Raw genomic sequence first — 23,379 nt, forward strand, 5'->3', positions numbered from 1 at the left:
GTTAATAAGGATATTAACTTTAACCAAAATAATATTTCTATGTTTTACGCACATGAAGAGATATGGCAAAAGTCGGCGATATATAATATATTTACTATAAACTGGTACAACAAATTCTCTGAATAAGTGTTTTTATGCGCCTTGTAGCAACTGTTCTTGATGCCGGCAACGATGTTGGGAATGTTTTTACATCTTTTGGTGTCTTCACTCATTCGCTGCCACTCACAGCTTGAGTTACGACATAAAATAATTCTCAAGTAACGAGCTGCGTGATTACTCACACTCATCTCAACTTCTTAACGTTGTTTGGAACACCAGAATGTTCGCTTAAATCGATGACAAGAAATTATTTTTATAATTTACTAATAATTTTTGTATAATCAGTAAAATCGCGGAACATGAAATATATTATATTTTTATAATTTACTAGTTTTTTGTATTGACTGATATCTTAAGGACTTATTCTCGTGTTAATGGAATATTCTGAAGCATGTGTCATCGTGGCCATGCCGGCCGTGGCTGTGTGGCATACCGGCCGTGGCTGTGTGGCATGCTGGCCGTGGCTGTGTGGCATGCCGGCCGTGGCTGTGTAGTATGCCGGCCGTGGCCGTGCGTCGTGCCGGCCGTGGCTGTGTGGCATGTCGGCCGTGGCTGCTCAGCAATTGGCTTCTCGTTGCCTTCGTTACAGCTGCCGCAGCTGCATCCGGCCTGCAGCAGCTGCAGCACTTGCTCACATCTGCAAAGTTTACAGCTGTAGCTCGTGAGCAATGACCTGCTGTAGCCGCATTTGTATACAGCTGTAGCACGTGTATCCTGTTGTAGCACGTATAACCATCCGTAAGACGTATGTACAGCTATAGCACGCATAACTAACAGTAACACGTATGTACAACTGTAACACGAATAATTATTTGTAACACGCATTATAAGTGTTACAGCTGTAACACTTATAACCAGCTGTAACACGTATGTACAGCTGTAACACGTATGTACAGCTGTTGCACGTATAACTAACAGTGACAAGTATACTGCTTTAGCACGTATAACCATCTGTAACACGTATGTACAGCTGTAGCACGTGTATCCTGTTGTAGCACGTATAAGCATCCGTAAGACTTATGTACAGCTGTAACACGTATCTACAGCTGTTGCACGTATAACCATCTACGTATAAAACGTATGGACAGCTGTAGCACGTTTAAACATTTGTAACGCGTATGAGCTGCGGCACATGTGTACAGCTGTAGCACATATAAGCATCTATAAAACGTATGTACAGCTTTAACGCATACATTCTGACGTACGTAGCATATGTACCCAATTGCTGCACGTTTATAGCTGCCACAAAATTCGTGCTGCAATATAGCTGCCCGATCAAGGATGTCTCGGCTGCGGTGTAGTTTTTTGCGTACGTTGGACTTGGCGTTCGTAAATCTGTTGCAAATGAAATATTCTGAATACTCTTATTCATCTATATAATTTATTGCTACTTTTCAGTTTTATTATTATATACAAATAACTAACCTGCACTCAGGAAATGAATTGGGTAATATTTTCCAAATAGAGACACACTTGCTGCGTGTAGCACTGATTCACCTGCTTCACGTTAATAGGGCTGCTCGGGCCAAACTGGGTCAAGATGACCTACATAAGGGTAGAAGTGCATCGCTATTTGGACAATGTCTCATGAATTTCTTTCAAAAACGATCGAAAAGAAGAAGTCAAAAGAAGGTTGACGTACACTCAGAGGAATGAGTGAGGCTGCGTCCAAATAGCGATGCACTTTTTAATAATTCTTTTGCGGGTCATCCTAACCCAGTTTATTTCGGAAGAAACATATCAGGGGCTATACATATTGTGATAGTGTGTCTCTTTTAAACAATATGTTCCATAAATTTTTCTTTGTGTTGGCTTTGTTGTGCAGCGTTGCCACGGCAACTGCGCGCTGGACTCCTATAGACTGGCACCTTGCCATGCTCACGCGCATGGGTTATTGCTGTGCATAATGCGTACGCATATATATACGCTGTGCATACGTTATGCATACGCATGGCCTAAGCTGCATGCACGTGTTTTGCTGGATATTGCTGTGCATAATGCGTACGCATACGTATTTTGCCATTTTTTTTGCTGTGCATACGTTATGCATACGCATGGCCTGAGCTGCATGCGCGTCTTATGCATGCGAGTGCATACGCGTTGCGTGCGCTGTTTACTCGTCTGTTGTATGCGCATGCTGCTTGTACGTCTGATATATGCACGAGCGTACGCAATTACAAATGTGGTACATGCGGTGCAGCGTGCGCTGTGGTACATGCGGTACAGCGTGCGCTGTGGTACATGCGGTACAGCGTGCGCTGTGGTACATGCGGTACAGCGTGCGCTGTGGTACATGCGGTACAGCGTGCGCTGTGGTACATGCGGTACAGCGTGCGCTGTGGTACATGCGGTACAGCGTGCGCTGTGGTACATGCGGTACAGCGTGCGCTGTGGTACATGCGGTACAGCGTGCGCTGTGGTACATGCGGTACAGCGTGTTACATGCTCTGATATTTAAATGGTACATAATTACTTGTCCAATGGTCCCTCATTGATACGCCAGTGGATGGTACCTCGCTAATACCTTGGTTAATGGTTCCTAACTGATAAGCCCGTAATCGCCCCTCACTAATACGCCGGTTAGTAATATACCTTCATCAAATTGACGTGAGTGACGCATTCTTTTACGTCGCATGAGCGGACGCGCGCTTTGTTTCCATGACGTCGGCCGGAAGCTGTGCGCGCATCCGAGCGACGCATGACGGAATAAATGCGCCCAGCAGGATCGGCTCATGATCGTTAGTCATTTCCGGAACGCAGCCTCGGCTCATGAACGCCATTAGTAACACATCGTAATGCTCGAATAGAAGGCGACATGACTGCCATTCACCTGATGGCATAAATGTATTATTTCGCTCCTTATCATGGAGGCATAAATGCATTATTTCGCTCCTTATCATGAAGGCATAAGTGTATTATTTCGCTCCTTATCATGATCGCATAACGCAGCATCGGCTCATGATCGTTAGTCATTTCCTGGGCCTATACTTTCAAAGCTTGCTAAGTTAACGTATGTACTTGCGCTCTATTTTCTTGTCTATGATTGGTGGATTTTGCTTGAAAGGCCGTCAATGATTGGCTGATGAACTTACAATCTCTTAACATTTTTGAAAGTATAGACCGACCATGTTGCGCAACCCTTTGGTGTTGCGCCGTGTTGGGCGGGTAAGGCCATGTTCGGTGTAGCGCTGCCCCGATTGTGCCGATTTACAGTTTTGTAGTTTTCAGTATACTGAAACCTGATTGTTTAGTATGAACTTGCTAAAGAAAAAGCTAAATAAATACAATAACGGGCAAACCGTTATCTCCCGGGAAACGTTCCCAGCGTTTAATTTAATGGTAAGTTACCGGCCACTGTAACGCCGGTGGGAACGTTTTTTTAAGATGGTTTTTCTAACGGTGATATGTGGTGCTTCAATTATTTTAATTGAGCATCAGTTTGGCTTATAATTGTTCTACTTATAAATGAATTATATCAAATCTGAAATTTAATATTTTGCATTGAATGGTTGTTTCCGCTGCAGGCGGCTGGAGCTGTGCCGATGCTAACAGCGACGGTGAGGTGACGGAGTGGCAGGACACGACACGTGTCGCCAGGAGGGACGTGTCGCTGAGGGAACGCAGCAGCTGTGAGGGCGGCGACCCTCAGCCTCCTGAAAGAGTCGACACGACCAAGAGGTGCGTGTTATAGTGACATTATTACCTGGCATTTTATCTTCAAACATTAACCAAAAACCAAGACTGTTGTTATATTATCGTCATGATTCACAGGGACTTCTTCCATGTATATGTACGTGTACACATACACTATAAGGGCACCACGGGCCGTATTATCAAAACTCTTAAAGTACACGTAGGGGTCTAAGTGAACTTAACGGCCTAAGTACGCCTATCGGCGTAAGTACATGTAGCGACATAAGTACAAGTAGCGGCCTAAGTCCACATAGCGGCCGATTTCTTGTCCGTGATTGGTTAGTTTATCTTGAGAAGCCGTCACTAATTGGCTGACGGAGTTACAAACTGGTCCTGAGTTCACAAAACCTCCTCCGCCTCTCAGGGTCGCCGCTCTCATCGGTGAACTGGAGCGCCGAGGGTTGGACGCCTACATCATCACCAGCGATGACGCGCACATGGTCAGTTGTAAATTATCGTAAGTAAGTGGTCGTAAATAATGGTCCTCGTAAATATGGTCTATACCCCACCAGGCATCTGACGTTTAAATACCGTTTATTAAACGTTGTTTGTTCGTAATTTAAAAGGCGGGTCGTTGCTTACAGTCCTTGCAGCTCTCGGTCCTCGTAACTCATAGTTCTCATAATTCACGGTCTTCGTAATCTAATTACGGCCCTCGTAACTTACGGCCCGTGTAATGGCCATTCTCATAAATTACGGTCTTTACACCTTGTGGTATTACAAATTGTTCCAGTTCCAGTTAACAAAATGGATTTTTTTTTCATAATAAAACAAACTACAATTTTCGGTTTTACATTCGAATTTATACAATAGAAAAATAATCACGTCAACCAAATGTGTTGTTGTGGAGGTCGTTTGCAGGAGGTACAAGGGCGCTTCAAAAAGTTCGTGGAAAATAGGCATCACTGAAAATTTTATGAAAATAATATGTGACCAATGCATCAGAACGATCCTGTATCAATGTTTTAAACGTGTTCTCACATGAATACTACATTAATGTTACAAACGCGTGGCGCTGCTTTAATTAAAAGCAACAATCGTTCTCTGCCGAAATCGAGGCCAGATCTAACATCAAATTAATGGTGAAGCTTGGGTGGAAGAACAGCCAAATTATTGACTCTCTGGAACAAGTTTATGTTGACAGTGCCTCAAATAAATCAGCAACCTACAAATGGATTATTCTTTCCAGAAGCGAAATAAATGAGACCAAAGACGACCCCCGCTGAGGCAGGCCACGCACATCAGTTTGTGGGGAAAACATTGATGCTGAAAGATAAAAAAATATAACTCAGTACTCACTGCAGTGAGTGACAGAGAGCGCATTTTCTCGTCGTTTCAAGCAAAATCCACCAATTAGAGACAAAAAATAGAGCGTTATAAGTACTTACGTTCACTTAGCGAGTTTAGAAAGTATGACCCCAGATCAGTTGGAATTAAGGGCAGATCTTTCTATCTAAATTTTGCACATCTGGAGTGAGAACATTCGTAATTAATGCTACAAGTATATACGAGTATAAACTGCTATACATTTCATGCTCTAATTAGACCTAATCGGCACTGATATGAAGAAAATGTAACACGATTTACGTTCTGCTGCTAAGGGGCTCAGGCTGCCCAGGGCCTTGCTCCTATATACGTACTTAGGCGGTGCAATCAAAACCCAGAACTTCGCATTCCTTAATTCTTGTCAGATTGCATATAGGTATGATTGTACCTACACTCGGTACGATTTTAACGTTGTAAAATAATGCTGTCTGACAATGGTTGAATATAAGTCATATTTAATAGAAGTCATATTAATTAAAATTCTGTCAACAAGGGTTAACAAAATATGGAGCTTCGCATTCGGAATATTCGGTCGCTGAATATGGCTGTGGGTCTGATAATAGTTGAATATAAGGGGAGCGTCTGGCCAAAATTTTATCTTGGCTGTTTACAGACGGATCACTTTGAAACTTGGTACACATGTGTAAAACCGAAAAATAGACAGCTTTTATTCATGTAAATTTTTCGAAAAAATGAAGGAAAAAGTGAAATTCTTAGAAAACGGCTAAAAAACGGGGTACTGTAGAAAACTAGCTCCTCCTAGGATTTTCAAGCTACAACATCGAGACGCATATATCATTCAATGCGTAAGGACCATATCTATCGAATCGATTTGTCGTAGCTTTTTTCGAAATTCGAATTTTTGTGGGTGGGGGAGCATTTTTTGTAAAATTTTCGAATTTTTTTTTATTTTTTTCCATTTCCCCCTTTTTATTAAATATTTTCAAAACTATAACGAAATTGAAAAAAAGCTACGACGAATCGCTAGATCTTTTATTTGCGAATTGAATGGTGTATATCTCTCATTGCTTTAGCTTCAAAACTGTAGGAGGAGATAGTTTGCCAGTGACAAAAAGTTAACTTCTCAGTAGAGCCCGACAAAGTCGCGCGCGCCTCGAAATAGACATTCAAGGGTGCAAGGTTGCAAGACTAGAAGATACTGGAGCTCATTCTCTGTAAAGGATGGTGTGAACGACGGAACGAGCACCATCCCGTAAGACTGCAGGCGGATAACTGAAGCACATCATGTTTGCACTAGCTATTTAAGTGTGCTGCCGGGAATTTCCGCCCATCTTAAATGTGAAAGAACTCTATCACCCCTAACTCTTTCGGGATCTGTCGTGAACGCATAAATCAACGTAGAGTTGGTTTTGGTACCGTTGAATAGGTCAGAATGTCAGCTTTAATATGAGACTATAAACCGGAAAAGCCAAAACCCGAAAATTTTGGCCAGACGCTCCTCATATCTCAAATAAGTTCATAGTTTTTCAAAAAGAGTTGATACAAAATATTACAGTCAGAATATACGGCCACCCGTAGAACATTATTTACATGTCATATACGTTAATATTTACTATAAGAGTGGACAAAATATAAGAATTTTGCAGTCGGAGTACACGGCCGCCGCTGATGGCCGCCGCGCGTACATCTCAGGCCAGGATGGCAGCGCCGGCACGGCCGTCGTCCTCCGTGATGGCCGCCGCGCGCTGTGGACCGACGGACGATATTTCTTGGCCGCCGACCGTCAGTTGGACTGCGAGTGGCTGCTCATGAAGGCCAGAGAACCCGGGGTGAGTAGGACTCAACCCTCGTTTCCTTCTTTCTGTTGTAGGGGCTCAACCCTCTTTTCTGTTGTAGGTGTAAAGTGCTAAATTCGCACCTCTTATATAAGGTTAACTTTGATTCGTGATTTTAATCATGCTGAATCCGAAAGAAAGAATGTATGACACTCGCAGCGTGTATATCACTCTGATGGCTGTATTGTTGATGTAGAAGAAAAATCCAGGCAGTAACATCTTGGGGCTAATACGTAATTTTATTTTAAAACTAATTGACCGTACATAAATCTAGTTTATTTATATTGTTCAGTTATATATCCAGTATTTGTGCGCTGCCTGACAGGTGCCAACGATGTCAGCATGGCTAGCACAGGAGCTGGCCGAGGGCAGCAAGGTGGGAGTAGACGCAGCTCTGATGGCTGCTACGTCTTATCTTGAACTCCAACTCAGGCTCAAAGGTGACAGTTTTGACCTTCGAACGTTCTAATCAACCCCTAAGTTAAATTGTATACAAATTAAAAATTTATTTGTATTGTTTTGCATTGAAGGTTTCCTAAACAAGGGAGTTTAAACATATTATGGCAGTACTAAATTACCTGGGATGAGGAACGCAGTTTCCATCATTCTTTCGCTCCCTGCAAGAATTTTTATGCTATTTCTTTTCCTCGGAAAGTTCCATACCAACTGAGGAGTCTTCGTAATCTTCTGTCACGGGTTTGCCTCTCCTTCGGTCTTTTGCCGGTAACGTGAAATCTTGCTACCCGCGTGGCGCTAGATTGAGAAAACAGATTATTCGAGGGGATTATATTGCTGCTTCGATTTCTAATTCAACAAAAAGTGGTAACTGGAAATTAGTGAGCAATAAATATTCGGCTTTTGCGATAGAAATTCGTTTATCCCGTTGTTTAAAGAAACTCTACCCTTCTCTTCTTTGTCGTGTCCCGCTCTGGAGCAATTCTGTTCAGCGTCCACTATAAATCTCACTCAAACCTGAACTGCGCTTGTACCACTAAATCACTTGCTGCTAATTTATCAGTGAAGGCAAAATGGAAAACCTCAACTAGGCTCACCCCATTTCCCTTACCCTACTTTTCACGTATCTCACCAAACGTCACGTAAGTCAGTGAGTGGCTTGTTGAGACAAACACTCTTGTGTTCAACAGCAGACGTCGTTAGCTGGATCACATGGACTATTGCCCCAGTGAGTCGACAGTTAACGCATTACGTGATAAAAGCTCTCCCTGGGCAGTAGCATCACGTCTATGAAAGGCCCGGGCACTTTAATAAGGCCCCCTTAGTAGCTTGCACGACCGCACCGATGTAGCACTCATTGTCGTCGGCCGGGCGGTTGCAATCTTAGCCGTTTACATGTATCTCTCTAATGATTGTTGTCTATCACCTCATATGAAGATAAATGTGCATTAACTTAATTACCCCTCACATTTAGTCATCGAATTCCTGTCTGCAGATTGAACATATAAAAGATATATAATTGTCAAGGAACGTCGGTTCGAAATTATATTTGGGGGTATGCTAATCAAATTCAAGTACGCAGGTTGCATTTATAAACTACAGTTAACGTTACAGGCTTAAAGTAGACAGGATACGAGGGAATATAATTGATAATGGTACAAAGTGACTATAAATAGGTAAGTGAACTCGTGGGGCAAGGTTCAGTCTTAATGATTCGACCTGCTCAAGATACGAGCCTAAATTAATATAGATGCAATTATATTGATTTGTCTTCAGTTAGTTCAATTTTATCAAGCATAAATGCAAACATCCATAGTTTTATCCTAAGCTACACAAAGACACAAATATTTCCCTACGCTTATATGCTCACCTGCTCAGTGTGGGAGAATAGGGTCGACAATTTTATTCAGGAGGCTCAGCACTGAGCAAAGTGACGGAATTGAAGAAAAAATCTATTACAGAAATGTGGATGGACCCCTCACAATAATTCTTGGTGGCAACTAAATATTGCTCTCGACCCGTATCGCCACCACAGTTGCACCACGTTTCATTCGTGCACAGAGTCGGGGCTGGAGCTGGTAGCAGAGAAGACTAACCTCGTGGACGCGGTGTGGCCACAACAGGAGCGGCCGCCGCGAGTGAAGGACGACCTCTTCGTCCACGAGCTTTCCTTCGCCGGTGGGTATCGCATGCATATGTCCTTCTCCTGTTGTAGGGCTCAACCGCCATGTCCTTCTACTGTTGTAGGGCTCAACCCCCTTGTCCTTCTCCTGTTGTAGGGCTCAACCGCCATGTCCTTCTCCTGTTTTAGGGCTCAACCCCCTTGTCCTTCTCCTGTTGTAGGGCTCAACCCTCCACTTTTACAGGGTTAAGGTTGCAACTTGAAGTTTATTCCAAGCATTTCGAGGTAAAACCCTCATGGCTACTTCATTTTAATCTTACTTTTGTTCTGATATGTTGCCTTTGGGTTTTGGGTTTTGTGGAATTTTATCAGGTTTTATTCATACCTGCCATTCCGTCAGCATTCATTGTTTTTCAAAATAAACTACGTGCCGAGGTCTGACACCACGCCAGGTACATTGAATCAAACAGCTATAGGTTTTAGTGGTTAAAGTTATGAAAGTTACAGTTGTAAAGTTTTTGTAGTTTTAGTTGTAAAAGTTTCAGTTGTAAAGTTTTTGTAGTTAAAGTGTAAAAGTTACAGTTGTAAAATTTTTGTAGTTAAAGTTGTAAAAGTTAGAGTTGTAAAGTTCTTGTACTTATATTTGTAAAAGTTACAGTTGTAAAATTATTGTAGTTATAGTTGTAAAAGTTACAGTTGTAAAGTTTTTGTAGTTAACGCTGGAAAAGTTACAGATGTAAAGTTTTTGCTGTTTAAGTGGCAAACGTTACAGTTGTAAAGTTTTTGCTGTTTAAGTTGCAAAAGTTACAGTTGTAAAGTTTTTGTAGTTATAGTTGTAAAAGTTACAGTTGAAAAGTTTTTGTGGTTGAAAGACCCATGCTGACGTGAGCCGTTCCCTCGCAGGTGCCCACGATGTCAGCATGGCTGGCGCAGGAGCTGCCGGAGGGCGGCAAGGTGGCCGTGGACGGCGCCCTTATTGCGGCCACGTCCTTCCTTGATCTGCAACTCAAACTCAACAGTGAGAGTTGATTTATTTATTTATTTATATCAAAAGAGAAAATTTATTTCCTTGATCTTCAACTTAAACTCAACAGTAAGAATTGATTAAATTTATTATCGTGCGATACTTCATCTAAAACTCAACAATAAGAGTTGATTTCATTTATTTTCGTGCGAAACTGCAACTAAAACTCAACAGTGAGAATTAATTTCATTTGTCCGGCACTTCAACTAAAATTCAACAACTAGAGTAATTTTAAATTTTTTACTTCTATACTTTGCTACACTTGTAACACGCTGTATCATCACAACTCACGCCACATAACCACGTATCACCACACGTCACCACGTATCACAACACGTAACCACGTATCACCACACGTCACCACGTATCACCACACGTCACCACGTATCACCACACGTCACCACGTATCACCAAACGTCACCACGTATCACCACACGTCACCACGTATCACCACACGTCACCACTTGGACGCGGTGTGGCCACAACAGGAGCGGCCGCCGCGAGTGAAGGACGACCTCTTCGTCCACGAGCTTTCCTTCGCCGGTGGGTATCGCATGCATTATGAGTGTGTGAACAATGTAGTTCATCCATTATTATTAATCAACATTATGTGCGTCTTTTAGTTTAAGTATGTACCGAAAGTGGACCACGTCGTCCATGAACTCCCTTTCTCCGGTGCACGGTAGGTATCGCGTCAGGGGCTAATGGATCTTTCTTTGTCTAATTATTATTACCTATCTTATAAAACTGAATGCATCTTATCATGAATATCTGTTGGATTATTTAATCCTGCATATCTAATGAACATGATTACAGCCATTGATGAATGCCTTATGGAGGTTATTACGTTTAAACTTGATTATACAATGGTGCCTATATTATTACGCCTAATCATGAGCACTTAATAGAATTCTTCATCTCTAATCATTAGTTTTTAACTGAAAATACGTTTGAGATAAGTATCACGTGGAACTGACGAGCACGTCCCTTTCACCACCACTGACCCAACCTTTACACTGACTCACACATCCACTAACCTACCTTTACACTGACTCACACATCCACTAACCTACCTTTACACTGACTCACACATCCACTAACCTACCTTTGCTTCGCCTTCGCTTCTTTGCAAGAAACGAAGGTTAAAAGCGGAGTTCCGCAGGGATCAGTGCTTGGAGCGATCCTCTTACTCATCCACATTGCCGATATAGACTCGGAACTCACCCACGCATCTACATCGTCATTTGCGGATGATACAAGAGTGCTGATGAAGATCACAGATGACCTAGACTGCGAGAGGTTGGGGGATGACCTATCGGTAATCTACGATTGGGCCCTAGTGAACAATATTCAGTTCAACGGCACTAAGTTCGAAGTAATGAGATAAAGAGTATGCACAGAGATCGGGATGCCACATCGCTACTTAGCATCAGATGGTAACGAAAATATTATGGCGGGAAAATCAGAAATACAGTCTCAAATATATTAATTTTAATATATCCGTATAGAGAATCAAAATCCGCGGACGGTTTTGACGATGCGCAAATCCCGCCAACAATCGTTCAATGAAAAAGCCGATGGATCGTAGGTGGATGACGTCTGGGACGAAGTTCCCGCGCCACCTTCCAAACGAAATTAATCAATTAGGCACTTTAACAAATGATATGAACAATTCAAAGGCAAGCAGGCGTTTGGGTCGTATGGACTATAGTTGAATTTTAAGGCTGCCTAAAGATTATACTAACAATTGCGTTCCAACTGAAGTAAATTCCCTTTCTTCAAATATCACATTATTTGACACTGCGCGCCCGCGATTAGAGTCTAAAATCGGTTGGTTTTAACTCTAATAAGCACCACGTAAAGGTATCCTAAATCAAATAGACGCGAAACTACGAAACGGAACATGAGAAATTCAAAGCCTTAAACTAATAAACGACAACAACTTCAAGCTATTTACAGCCGAGATGAGGGATCCGAAAGGGGGGGGGTCGCTACTCTATACCAACCCTTCCTCCATCATCTTTCTACATTTCATATTCGCGTCCTGTGCCGCCGTCCTACGCGAGATGCGTTTCCTAGTAACAGGTAGATGCTCACTGCAAGGGCCGGGAGTGGTCTCATCCTCACCACCCATTGCTGGCCTGAGCAAAGGTATTACGGAGCAAACGTGTCTCTTCACCGTCTCGCGGGTATTACCTTTCTTCACGATAACTCCCGTCACCTCCCCGTTAGAGTTTTTTACCATCTCCTTGACTCGTGCCATGGGGAAATGACTGGCTTTCAGCAGAGGATCCTTCAGCAGTACCAAGTCACCCACCTGTAGGCTGTGATGCGGCACCGGTTTGTATCGTTCCCTCTGATCGAGGCCTTGCTTCATCAAGGTTTGAAAAAATTCGTCGTTGTAAATTTTGATCAAGTTGCTACGTACCTTCCGGAGTTTCGCAAATTGAGTTCTGAGCAAGTCTTGCGAACCAATCGTCGCCTGCCACTCCGGGTCCTCCTCTGGATCAGGTTGCAAAGGAGGAATGATATTCAGAGAAACGACCTCGCGGCCCCTGCATAGTAGCTCAGGGGATATTGTGGCCGGTACATCCCAGCTTTTTTCATCTCTAAGAGCCTCTTTAAAAGCGACAGGTCTCTTGTTGATTATGTGAATCGTTTGTGCAATGATCAACTCAAAGTCGTGATAACAAAGAATATTGTTCCTGATTGACCCGTAGATCAATCGTTTGGTAAATTTAACACAAACCTCAACCAGGGAACCCAGAGAACTGTTACCCCTGAAATAATGTTCAAATTTAAAGCTATTTATTCCGTTGTCTGCTAGGTAAGTCTGTGCTTCAGGATTGTTCAACAAATTACGTATCATAGCGGCACCGGCAACGAATTGCGAGCCCAAATCAGAAAGAATCATACTTGGTAATCCTTCAGCAAGTACGTGGATCTGAAGAGCTCTTAAGAAACTTTTTACTGACAAGTCGGGGCATACGACCAAGTTCACCGCTCTGCTCCACAAGCAAGTTACGCAAAGAAGCCACACTTTTCGTTTATTTCCTCCTATTTGGACCGTAAATGGCCCGAGGTGGTCGAGGAAAATGAACCGGTAGGGCTCTGAAGGAGGGCTAACTCGGAAGTCCCGATAGGAACTTTGATTCAGTTTGATTGGCCGCGCATTAAATCTCCGACACACTACACAGCTATGAAGTACCTTCTTAATTGTTGAAAAGAATTTCGGTACATAAAACTGTTTACGCAAGTGAGCCAGGAGGGTATAGCATCCCGCATGGGTGAGCCTTTCATGAGCGTCATTCACCACTAATTTAGTGAGTGCGCTCTCAGGTGACAATAAAATAGGAAAGCAAAAGTTAGGGTTGCCCTTCCAGCGGTCAAACTTACTTTTCACTTTGAGAATCCCATCTGTTCTGTCCAGGAAGACGTTGAGATCTGTTACCACTGCGGGTATATATTTAATTTTCATCTTACCGCAATTGAAGAATGAAAAAACTTCTGGAAACCACTTCTTTTGGTCGTCAGCGATAATCCGATAAAGAGCACGCCTGCGTCTTTGTTCGTCGGTCTCTTCGTGGAGCTGTAAGTTTGTGAACTTACTCGGAAATCGTAATTTTACCTTTGCTTTTAGCGCTTCTACGAACTTCATAACATACGAGGTTATCCTTACCATTTTTTTCAGATTGCTGTAGTGTGCCACGTTGATCGAATTCCCAGTTTCCTCTACAGAGACATGATACTCATCGACGCTCGTTTCTGAGGAATAACATGGTATGGTCACAGACAGATCGGAAGGAAGAGTTTCGGGCTGTGTCAGGAAACTCGGTCCCTTAATGTAGTCGCTTTTTTGAAGCATCGAATAACTGAGCGCACGCGTCATGCAGTCTGCCGGGTTGTTGCCAGTGGCAACAAAATTGAACTGGATTGGAAACTTGCTACATTGTCGCTCAATGTACGCCAGGCGATTCATCACGAATACAGACTTTTTCTGCATTTTATCTAAGCTTTTGGATTGAGCCTGGAGCCAATGCAAGGAGATTGAACTATCCGTAAAGAGCCGCATGCGGACGATATTTATCGGGAACAGGCATTTTTTGCCCGCCAACTCTTCTTTAAGGTCCAACAGCATCTCAACCCCAAGCGTAATTGCTTGTAGCTCGAGGGTCGGAATAGTTTTCAATTCTAACTGTTTGTTTACTAGTCTGTTCTTTGAAATCAGAAATTTGACTGAATTGGTGGACACATTTTTCAAGTAAATGACAGCAGCATATATACTCTTACTTGCATCCGTGAAGGCGATGAGTTCATATTCATCATGGCGCGCTCCCGCTGATCTCTCCACCGTCACTGGAGGGGTCTTGTTGGCCTGACGAGCGATGGTCTGCCATGTCTTCAGTGCCTTTGGAGATAATTTATCATCCCAGGCTATATCCTTGGAACACTGCAAGGAGTGCATGAACAGTTTTGCTCGATTAAGACAAGGTCCCTGAAAATTAAAGGGATCAAATTGAGACGCGATTGACTGCAGAATGCGTCTCTTGGTACATGCCGCCTCGTCCAGGCATAATCTTTTCGCGGCTAACTCGTCTGTCTCTCGGTCCCAGTCGAGTCCCAACAGTTTTACCATTCTTGGCGTTTCTTCACCCTTCTCTTCATTACATTTTGCCTGTAGTTCTTTGTCGTTGGTGACGAGTTGTTGAATCTCGAAGCAATATTTGCCGAAAATATCCGACAGTTTGTTGTAAGCGGCATGGACTTCTTTCTGGGTACCGGTAAACGCTCCGTTATCCATGTAGATCATAGCGTAAAGCATCCGTTTGATTTTGATTGTTTCTTCGGAATCCTGCTCAACATCAATGCAGAGTATTTTGTGCATTGCGAGCATGAGAATCGTGGGGCTGCATCGTAATCCAAAGGTTAAGCGCAAGTTTCGATAAGCTACGAAACGAAAGTCCCCATTCCGGACATTCCGGAACCACAGAAATAATAATTTGTGGGAATCGCATTCTCGGAGAGCAACCTGAAGAAAGGCTTTTTTCAAATCATAGCAAAGAACGTTCTGTCCAAATCGTATATGCATGATAGCCGTGGTGAGTTTTTGATTTAAATTTGGACCAGGTCGCATAACCTGGTTATGGCTCATGCTCAAACTGCGTTGGCCTTGTCGCTCGGAGAGATTCGAGAGAAAGACAACTCGACATTTTGTCGTCTCTCTCTGCATTCGAAAGACTGCCATGTGAGGAAGGAAACTGTGTACTGGATGATCTTCTAAGAACGCATCCAGGTCGTCAATTCGCTCCACAATCCCAGATTGCTCCCACTCGGTGATGCAATCATCAATCATTTCTAATTTTGGTTTCGGCAATCGCCGCATTCCATTCAGTATCTTTTTAGACAAATTAAAATTTTTCCCTAAAAAAGGCAGGACGTCTTCACGCCATGTGAGAGGCATTACCAACCTACCTTCTTCTGTACGGGTGGTCGTGGCCAGAACATAGCGTACAATATTATCGTTTTCCTCCGTAGAGTCTTCATTGTACTCTTCGTCATACTGCAGTAAATGTTCACACTGGGACTGTAGCATCTTTTCGGTTGCCTTTTCCAGTGAAGTCGCACTTAATTCCCCATCCGCATCCAGGACAACCTCGTTCTCGGCGATGAGAGAAGCTATCGCCGGTCTGGCCTCTACCGCGCTCGAGGTGTCGGAAATATCCGATGGTGTGTCTTCTACTTCAGGAGAAATTATCGGCTTATTTTTCGGATTTGAAATGGACTCTTCAATGGGAAGAGAGGTCAAATTTGCTCTCATGCGTTCAAGACTTCCGTATAAAAGTACGCCTGCCGAAGTTCGTGAGAAAATCAAAGGACATTGGGTCCCAAACGAAACCTGGGTCTCCAGTAGGACCCCAGGGTCGTTTACGCCCAAGATAAAATCTATGTTTCCAATGACATCTTTACCTGGTAGCATTTGGTCGGCAAGCGTGTAACCTTTGCGGAGAAACTCTTCAGTTACTTGACTCAAACCAGGCAATTTAAGTGTGGTATTAATACTGGGAACACAAATCGCTTTCAATTGATGAGTTATCCCACCGACATTCAAAGGAACAGAGACAACTTTAGTTACGTACCGTTTTGACTCATTGAAACCGTTGACATTGATCGAGCAATTATCGTATAAAACAGGTAACTTGAGCCTTGCTGCCAGAGAATTAAGGATAAAATTTGGTTTACACCCGGAGTCTTTCATGGCCCTTACTTTGCTATCGCCGATGCCGCACGTGAAAGTAGGCAAGATGGCCTCGCCTCCAACATTCACCTGTAGAACGGTTTCCGCCCAGACCACTCCAGTATGCACACCGGAATTTGATTTACCTTTCGTTTTGGAGTTATTAGCCGATTCCTTGGGAGAGGCATCATTAGTACAAAGAAAGCTCATATGACTGCCCTGGCAATACAAACATTTTTTGTTAAATTTAAACGTACAATCACGAGTATTATGATTAAGATAACCGCAAGTAATGCACGCGCCAAGTGCTTTCAACCGTTCCACTTTACTCTTAGGCGTCGCGAATACTGGACAATTTCCAGTTGAATGGGAATTATTCCTTGCGTGGTCGGTTTTACTACACAAACTACAAAACTGCAGCTTCCCTTTCCTATCCACTTTATCCGAAGCAAGGTTAGCAGCAAAACCCTGCACCGTAGCGGGAGCTTTTGTGGTAACTCTCGATTTCGTTGTCTCGGGAAGGACCTCTTGCGAGGTAACTTCTCTAAGACGATCGAGGGCTGGGAACACATTCCGATTAATATCATCGAGATTTGGTTTGTTCTTATTACAAATTGTCACAAACTGATTTTGCAAGCGTGAGGACATTCCATTCCAGATAAAGTATTGTATGACATCAGTCACATTAATGGAGAGACCACGAAACAAATCCTGGACAAGTTTCATTTCGCTAACAAATTTGTATGGATCTCCATCTATGGCGAGCCGTAAGGTCGACAAACGTCTGATCACATCGTATTTCTGAGCGACTTCGTCGGCGAACGCTTCCTTCAACAATACTCTGGCACCTTCGTACGACTGTTTTGCACCTGACAAGGAATTAATTAGAGTGAGAGGCTCATTATGCAATTGTCTCTTCAAATAGACGAATTTCTCATAATCAGACAGATCATATTTAGCCAAGATTGTCTCAAAGTTGTCAATAAATTGATTCAACGTCTCTCCCTCCCCTCGCCTGTAAGTAGGTAACGGAACCTCGGGCAGCTTTAATTTGTTCAAGCGAGGTTGAGGGTCCGAAATCCGAGACTCTGGGACGTAAGTAGCGTCTGTGATATCTGCTTTTAATATTACCATACATTCCCTAATTTTCTCGTTATAGGCCTCACAAAGATCTAATTCGGTATTTAGTTTAGATTCGTCTTTATACTTTTGCCATAAGTTGGAGGAGACGGATTCATTAAGATTCTTAATTTCAGCCTGGAGAACCTCAAGTGCATTCAAACTGGACTGCTTTTCCACCAGAGACAAGTTCACCGAACTATCATTTATCTTGTCATACAGTCTGGTGACTCGGGAACGTAAGTGTCCCCTTGATTGAACTAAATACTCTGAATCAACCATGATGAAACCCGGAAAATTCTCACATATACTGTGCTGCAAAGGTCAGCAAAACTTAAAGAAAAAATTTCAAGGTCACAGGAAAAGTAGTTATGGCTCAGAAACAATGCAGAATTCGCACAAGAGGGTAGATAAATCAAACGTCGTAATGTGCACCAACAGCAATTAACGAGAGAATATATAACACCAGCCGTACCCGGGACCGCAACAACTCCGCCCTGAAATGAATGCATTAGGAACCCTATCCATACGCCACCCAAACTTCACGCCCCCTGGGAAGGTCGCCATAACGAAAATATTATGGCGGGAAAATCAGAAATACAGTCTCAAATATATTAATTTTAATATATCCGTATAGAGAATCAAAACCCGCGGACGGTTTTGACGATGCGCAAATCCCGCCAACATTCGTTCAATGAAAAAGCCGATGGATCGTAGGTGGATGACGTCTGGGACGAAGTTCCCGCGCCACCTTCCAAACGAAATTAATCAATTAGGCACTTTCTATAGTTGAATTTTAAGGCTGCCTAAAGATTATACTAACAATTACGTTCCAACTGAAGTAAATTCCCTTTCTTCAAATATCACATTATTTGACAGATGGCGCAGAAATTGAGGAGAAGCAACTAGTTCGAGATCTCGGAGTGTTGATGAGTACTGAAGCCACGTTCGATGCCCATATCGAGGAAATAGTTGCGCGCAGCCGGCAAAGGATGGGGTGGATATGGCAGACATTTCGAACGAGAGAAGCAGCACCAATGATTACACTCTTCAGAGCCCTCGTGCTCCCCAATCTTGAGTATTGCTGCCAACTTTGGTCGCCACTCAAGGCAGGTGCGGTGCGGAAACTGGAGGCAGTGCAGCGGACCTTCACGTACAGGATCAGCGGCTTGAGGTAGCTGAACCTGAACTACTGGGGAAGGCTGAAACACCTGGAACTGTACTCACTGGAGAGAAGAAGGGAAAGGTATATCATACTGTACACTTGGAAGATGATAAACGGACTGGCTCCCAACTTTGAGAGTGAGACCTCCAGAATAGTGCCACGTTACCACGAAAGTCGGGGGAGACTGTGCAAGGTTCCCCCATTTAATAACCGAGCTGCTGCCAGAGTACAGACTCTTCGTGAGGGATCACTGTTCGTTTTAGGACCGAGGCTCTTTAATGCCCTGGCAAAGGCGCTGAGAGGAGAGGAGTTCTTCCTTGCAACTTTCAAGAGACGAGTGGACCATTGGTTGAGAAAGATTCCGGATTGTCCAGTAATGGGAAACTACCATCAGCAAGTGACAAGCAACAGCATCTTGCATCAGCTGGCCCAAAGGAGGGCAAATAGACGGAACACGTCCAACGTTCCATCCGGGACCCGAGGGCGGGGTGACCTGCCTAGCGACGACTCGGAGACGGAGGACTATGAAGTTCCGTACTCATCATAAGCTCACACATTCACTAACCTACCTTTGCGCTTAAACGTTCTCCCCCTTCCCCTCCTCCGGCAGGAGTGGAGTGGACGCACAAGGTGGCGCAGGTGCGGGAGGAGATGAAGAAGCAGGACGTGGACCTGCTGGTGGTGACGGCGCTCGACGAGGTCGCGTGGCTCCTCAACCTCCGCGGCAACGACATCCCCTACAACACAGGTGGGTGGGGTGGCAGGTGGTAAAATACTGGTATGGCAGGTGGCACAGGTGGGTGGCGGGTTATACAACACATGTGTGGATGTGAGGCAGGTGGCAAAGGTGTTTGTTGTATGGTAGCTCAGGCAGGGTAGGGGTAGGTGGCACAGGTTGATTTGGTTTTCAAATAATACATTGCGGAAGAGGCTTTTTAAACCCGGAGGACGTGAAACGTTTAGGGCGTGTAGCTCGGGAAGATATTTCGGATAAATACTTTGTCGTTTTTGCAATTACCCTGTTCCTAATCCTACCGTCCCTGCATTTGACCCTATTACTAATGAACCCACGCGCAGTGTTCAGGAGCTACCTGCTGGTGGACCACAAGGACGTGACGTTGTTCATCGACAACGAAAGGATCCCTCCTGTGGTGGACTTCCACCTCCACATCGGCCAGTGCTTCGACAACGTCTGCTTCCAGTGAGGAATATTCTAGGGCTTTCAAATTTTCTATTCAATTCGTTTAAAGACTTGCGGTGATCTCTATATCAACTTGTTTTCATAGCTCACTCCATTAATGTGAATTAACTCATTGAGTGCCGCAGGAGTACGGTCAATTTTGGTGATCACAGTGCAGCAATAACCGCAAGAGGTAGGCGACAGATGGGGTGGATCTGGCGGACGTTCAGAACGAGAGAAGCTGAACCGATGATCACACTCTTCAGAGCCCTTGTACTACCTATCCTTGAATACTGCTGCCAGCTCTGGACCCCGTTCACACTCGGCGTAGTACGGCAACTGGAAGGGGTCCAACAAACCTTCACTTCCAGGATCAGAGGGCTGGAGGAGTTAAATTACTGGGAGAGGTTGCAGCGACTGGGTTTGTACTCACTGCAGAGGAGACGGGAGCGGTATGTCAATCTGTACACATGGAAAATGATAACCGGAATGGCACCAAACTTTGAAAACGAGACCTTCAAGATTGAGACACACCATAACGAGAGAAGGGAGAGACTGTGCAGGATCCCTCCAATACGTAACAGATCTGCGGTCAGATTTCAATCCCTGTGGGAAGGATCACTTTCCGTGGCAGGGCCAAGGCTGTTCAACGTCCTACCAAAGGATCTAAGAGAGGGGGAGTTCACCCTGTAGACCTTCAAGAGACGACTGGACGTGTTCCTGGACACAATTCCAGATCGACCTCCCCTGCAACACTACCAGCGGCGAGAAGCAAGCAACAGCATCGTGCATCAGATGGCCCAAATGAGGGCGGATGAACGATAATCAGAGGCGGCAATACATCGTGGCCTGGGACTGCTATGTCCGAAACAAGTACTAAAGAATTAAGGACCGACCAGCGCTGTCAGATGGCCTAAAAACGGCCAAGTCCACGGATAAAAAGGCCCATAATTCACCTATAATTCAAAATATACTAGTAAATTTGTAGGTTTAGTTGCAAATATTAAATTTTCTTTTTTTTCCGTACATAAAAATTTAATAAGGTAGTCCTGCCATCAGAAATTTTTATCGACAAACGCAATTTAAATCGACTTTACCGACTCACTACAGACAGCGCATTTTCTCGTCGACGAAAACGTGAAATTACGAACAGACAGATGGACGGACGGACACGGCGAGCACAATAGCGCATATTTTCCACAAATGAGAAAATGCGCTATAAAGAAAATCGCGGACTTTGTCCGGAAAGAAGACCCTTCAACCGACCGTTTGGTCGTGCCGCTCTCAACGTGTTAAATTAAAATAATGTAGACAGTAAAGTCAATAATTTAGTAATAGCAATTGCGGTGTCAGCGTTGATAAGACCATTGGTCCTGTCGCTGATTCCGAAAATCGAACAATTATTACAGTATGTTGTGGTTAACTGTGCATGAACTCTGTATGGTAAATATAACGAGTCATGAATCACTGAATAATCTCTGGAACATTTCTACTGATGATTTAATGGAACTAATGGTGAATATGGATGGAATTTGAAAACTTTAAAAATAAATAAGCTCAGTCAGTCATCCATGGTATCTTGCCTCACTCGCTGCCGTTCCGAGTACGACAACTTGGTCCGATAACTCATTTTTTTTTATTGAAAAAAAAAAATACTATTCATCGTAAAGCACTAGTTTCATAATATAAACAACTGCATGGTTTACCTGGCATAACAGTTTTACCTCAAGTTTATTAATATAAACTAAATTATTGAAGTATTTTATTGCAGCACAACCGGGTATACGACAACTTGGTCCAGTGGCTCATTTTTTTATTGAAAAAGACTACTATTTACCGTAAAGCACTAGTTACACAAGATGAACAACTGCACGGTTTACCTTTCATAATAGTATTTACCTCTAGTTTATCAATATAAATTGAATTATTGAAGTATTTTATTGCAGCACAACCGGGTACGACAACTTGGTCCCGCGGTTGCAAGCCGCGGCTCAGGCTGCGGACGTAAAACGCGTCCTGCTGCCCAAAAAATATGCCTACTCCGGCGGCGTCTCGTACGCCATTTACAGCGCCGTGAGTGTTATTTTCTAAACATTATTGTATATTTATTAATAAAATATCAATTTAACAATAATAGCCTCGGATTTGCGGTAAGGTAGTCTCTAAAATTGTAACGACTGATGTAAATTTCTCAACTGAAATCTGCTCTCTGTCTCTGATCAATATTATTTTAGCTCGGTCTGTGGACTTTAAATTGGTCGTCAGTTCGATATATTTGCATAAACAAATAAATAGTTATAAATAATGGGGAAATGATTTGGAATGATGCTGCATTGCAGCGCTCTGATTGGTTGCCTCCTTCCACCAATTGCATTCGATGTTGATTTTACTTTGGAAATGGCACAGCAGTTGCAATTTTCTATTTGTTTGTAACATTTTTCAGCTATTAATTATGAGTTTGAACACTGAATTTGATCGAAAACAATCTTGGTACAATCCTATTAAAAGGATCTTGGACTATGCTAGAAGAAAACCTAAAAGATGTTTATTGAATGCAGTCCAGAAATCAGGGCACGCGAGGTTGAAGCTCGATCCCTGCGTAGGCGATAAGACATGAATCGTCATAAACTCCGTAATTGCTGTTCGTATCAACAGAGCATTTATTTAAAATCCTGCAGACCCGATCTATTTGTGTTATAGATTTATATGCATCAATAGTTTGGCCTTGCAGATTTGAGAATTACTGAATAAACTCCTTATCGAATTACTGAATCTATGAACAAGCACGACACTCACAGTGTCGAAGTATGGGCAGGGTGGCCCAGTGGTTAAAGTTCAGAGTACCAAGATATTGGCGCAGAGAGGCGCGGGTTCGATCCCAGCTCTGTGCGCCAGTTTCTGGTCAGAATCGGCAAGGAGGCCGGGCGGTTAAGCACAGCAGAATTGTAGCAGTGAGTTGCGAGCTCGAGACCGCAAAATGCTGTGAATGTTCTGCGATGTTAAGAATCGGCGACAGGCCAACGGCCTACTAACGCTGAAACCGCTATTTATAAGTAGAAACGCTTCTTCTAAGTTTGTATCAATCATTTTAGCTCATGATTCTTGTCTCGAATGTTATGTTTCATTACGCTAATCGTTATTAAAATAGTAAATTGATGAACAACCACTACCCTCAGGTGCCGGAGGGAAAGCGCGCGTCGGTCCAGGCCATTTGTCTTATAATCATTATAATAATCACTATAATACATATTCATCATGTATAATAAATCAATTTATTATTGAGTTTTATTAATAATTGAACAAATCATCATAAAATAGTTGAATTAATGAAAGCAACTCTCAGGTGCCTGAGGAGAAGCGTGTATCGGCCCGATCCATATGTATTATAATAATTATAATAATCACTATAATGCATATTCATCGTACATCAAGTAATGTACTCATGAATCTGGATAATAATTACTCAAATCATATCATAAAATAGTTGAATAACTAAAAACAACTCTCAGGTGCCTGCGGACAAGCACGTGTCGGCGGTGTCGCCGGTGGTGGCGCTGAAGGCGCGCAAGAACGACGTGGAGGCCAAGGGCGTGTCGGCCCATTATATTTGTGTTATAATCATTATAATAAGCACTATAATGCATGTTAATCATATATAATCAATC

The 23,379-nt window shown here is 43.3% G+C and overlaps 1 protein-coding gene across 1 annotated transcript in view; it reads left to right on the forward strand.

Annotated features, from left to right (window-relative positions):
* Positions 1-23,379, forward strand: part of LOC108674794 (xaa-Pro aminopeptidase ApepP) — a 41,312-nt gene that overhangs the window by 10,191 nt on the left and 7,742 nt on the right. Inside the window, exons 2-9 of the mRNA XM_018162765.1 lie at positions 3,624-3,777; positions 4,157-4,232; positions 6,726-6,908; positions 7,240-7,354; positions 8,931-9,047; positions 19,145-19,282; positions 19,612-19,735; positions 21,661-21,787. Coding sequence (XP_018018254.1) covers positions 3,624-3,777; positions 4,157-4,232; positions 6,726-6,908; positions 7,240-7,354; positions 8,931-9,047; positions 19,145-19,282; positions 19,612-19,735; positions 21,661-21,787 — 1,034 coding nt within the window. The remainder of the gene's footprint in view (positions 1-3,623; positions 3,778-4,156; positions 4,233-6,725; positions 6,909-7,239; positions 7,355-8,930; positions 9,048-19,144; positions 19,283-19,611; positions 19,736-21,660; positions 21,788-23,379) is intronic.

This window comes from Hyalella azteca, unplaced genomic scaffold (assembly GCF_000764305.2).
Source record: "Hyalella azteca isolate HAZT.00-mixed unplaced genomic scaffold, Hazt_2.0.2 contig15661, whole genome shotgun sequence".
Taxonomy (NCBI): Eukaryota; Metazoa; Arthropoda; class Malacostraca; order Amphipoda; family Hyalellidae; genus Hyalella; species Hyalella azteca.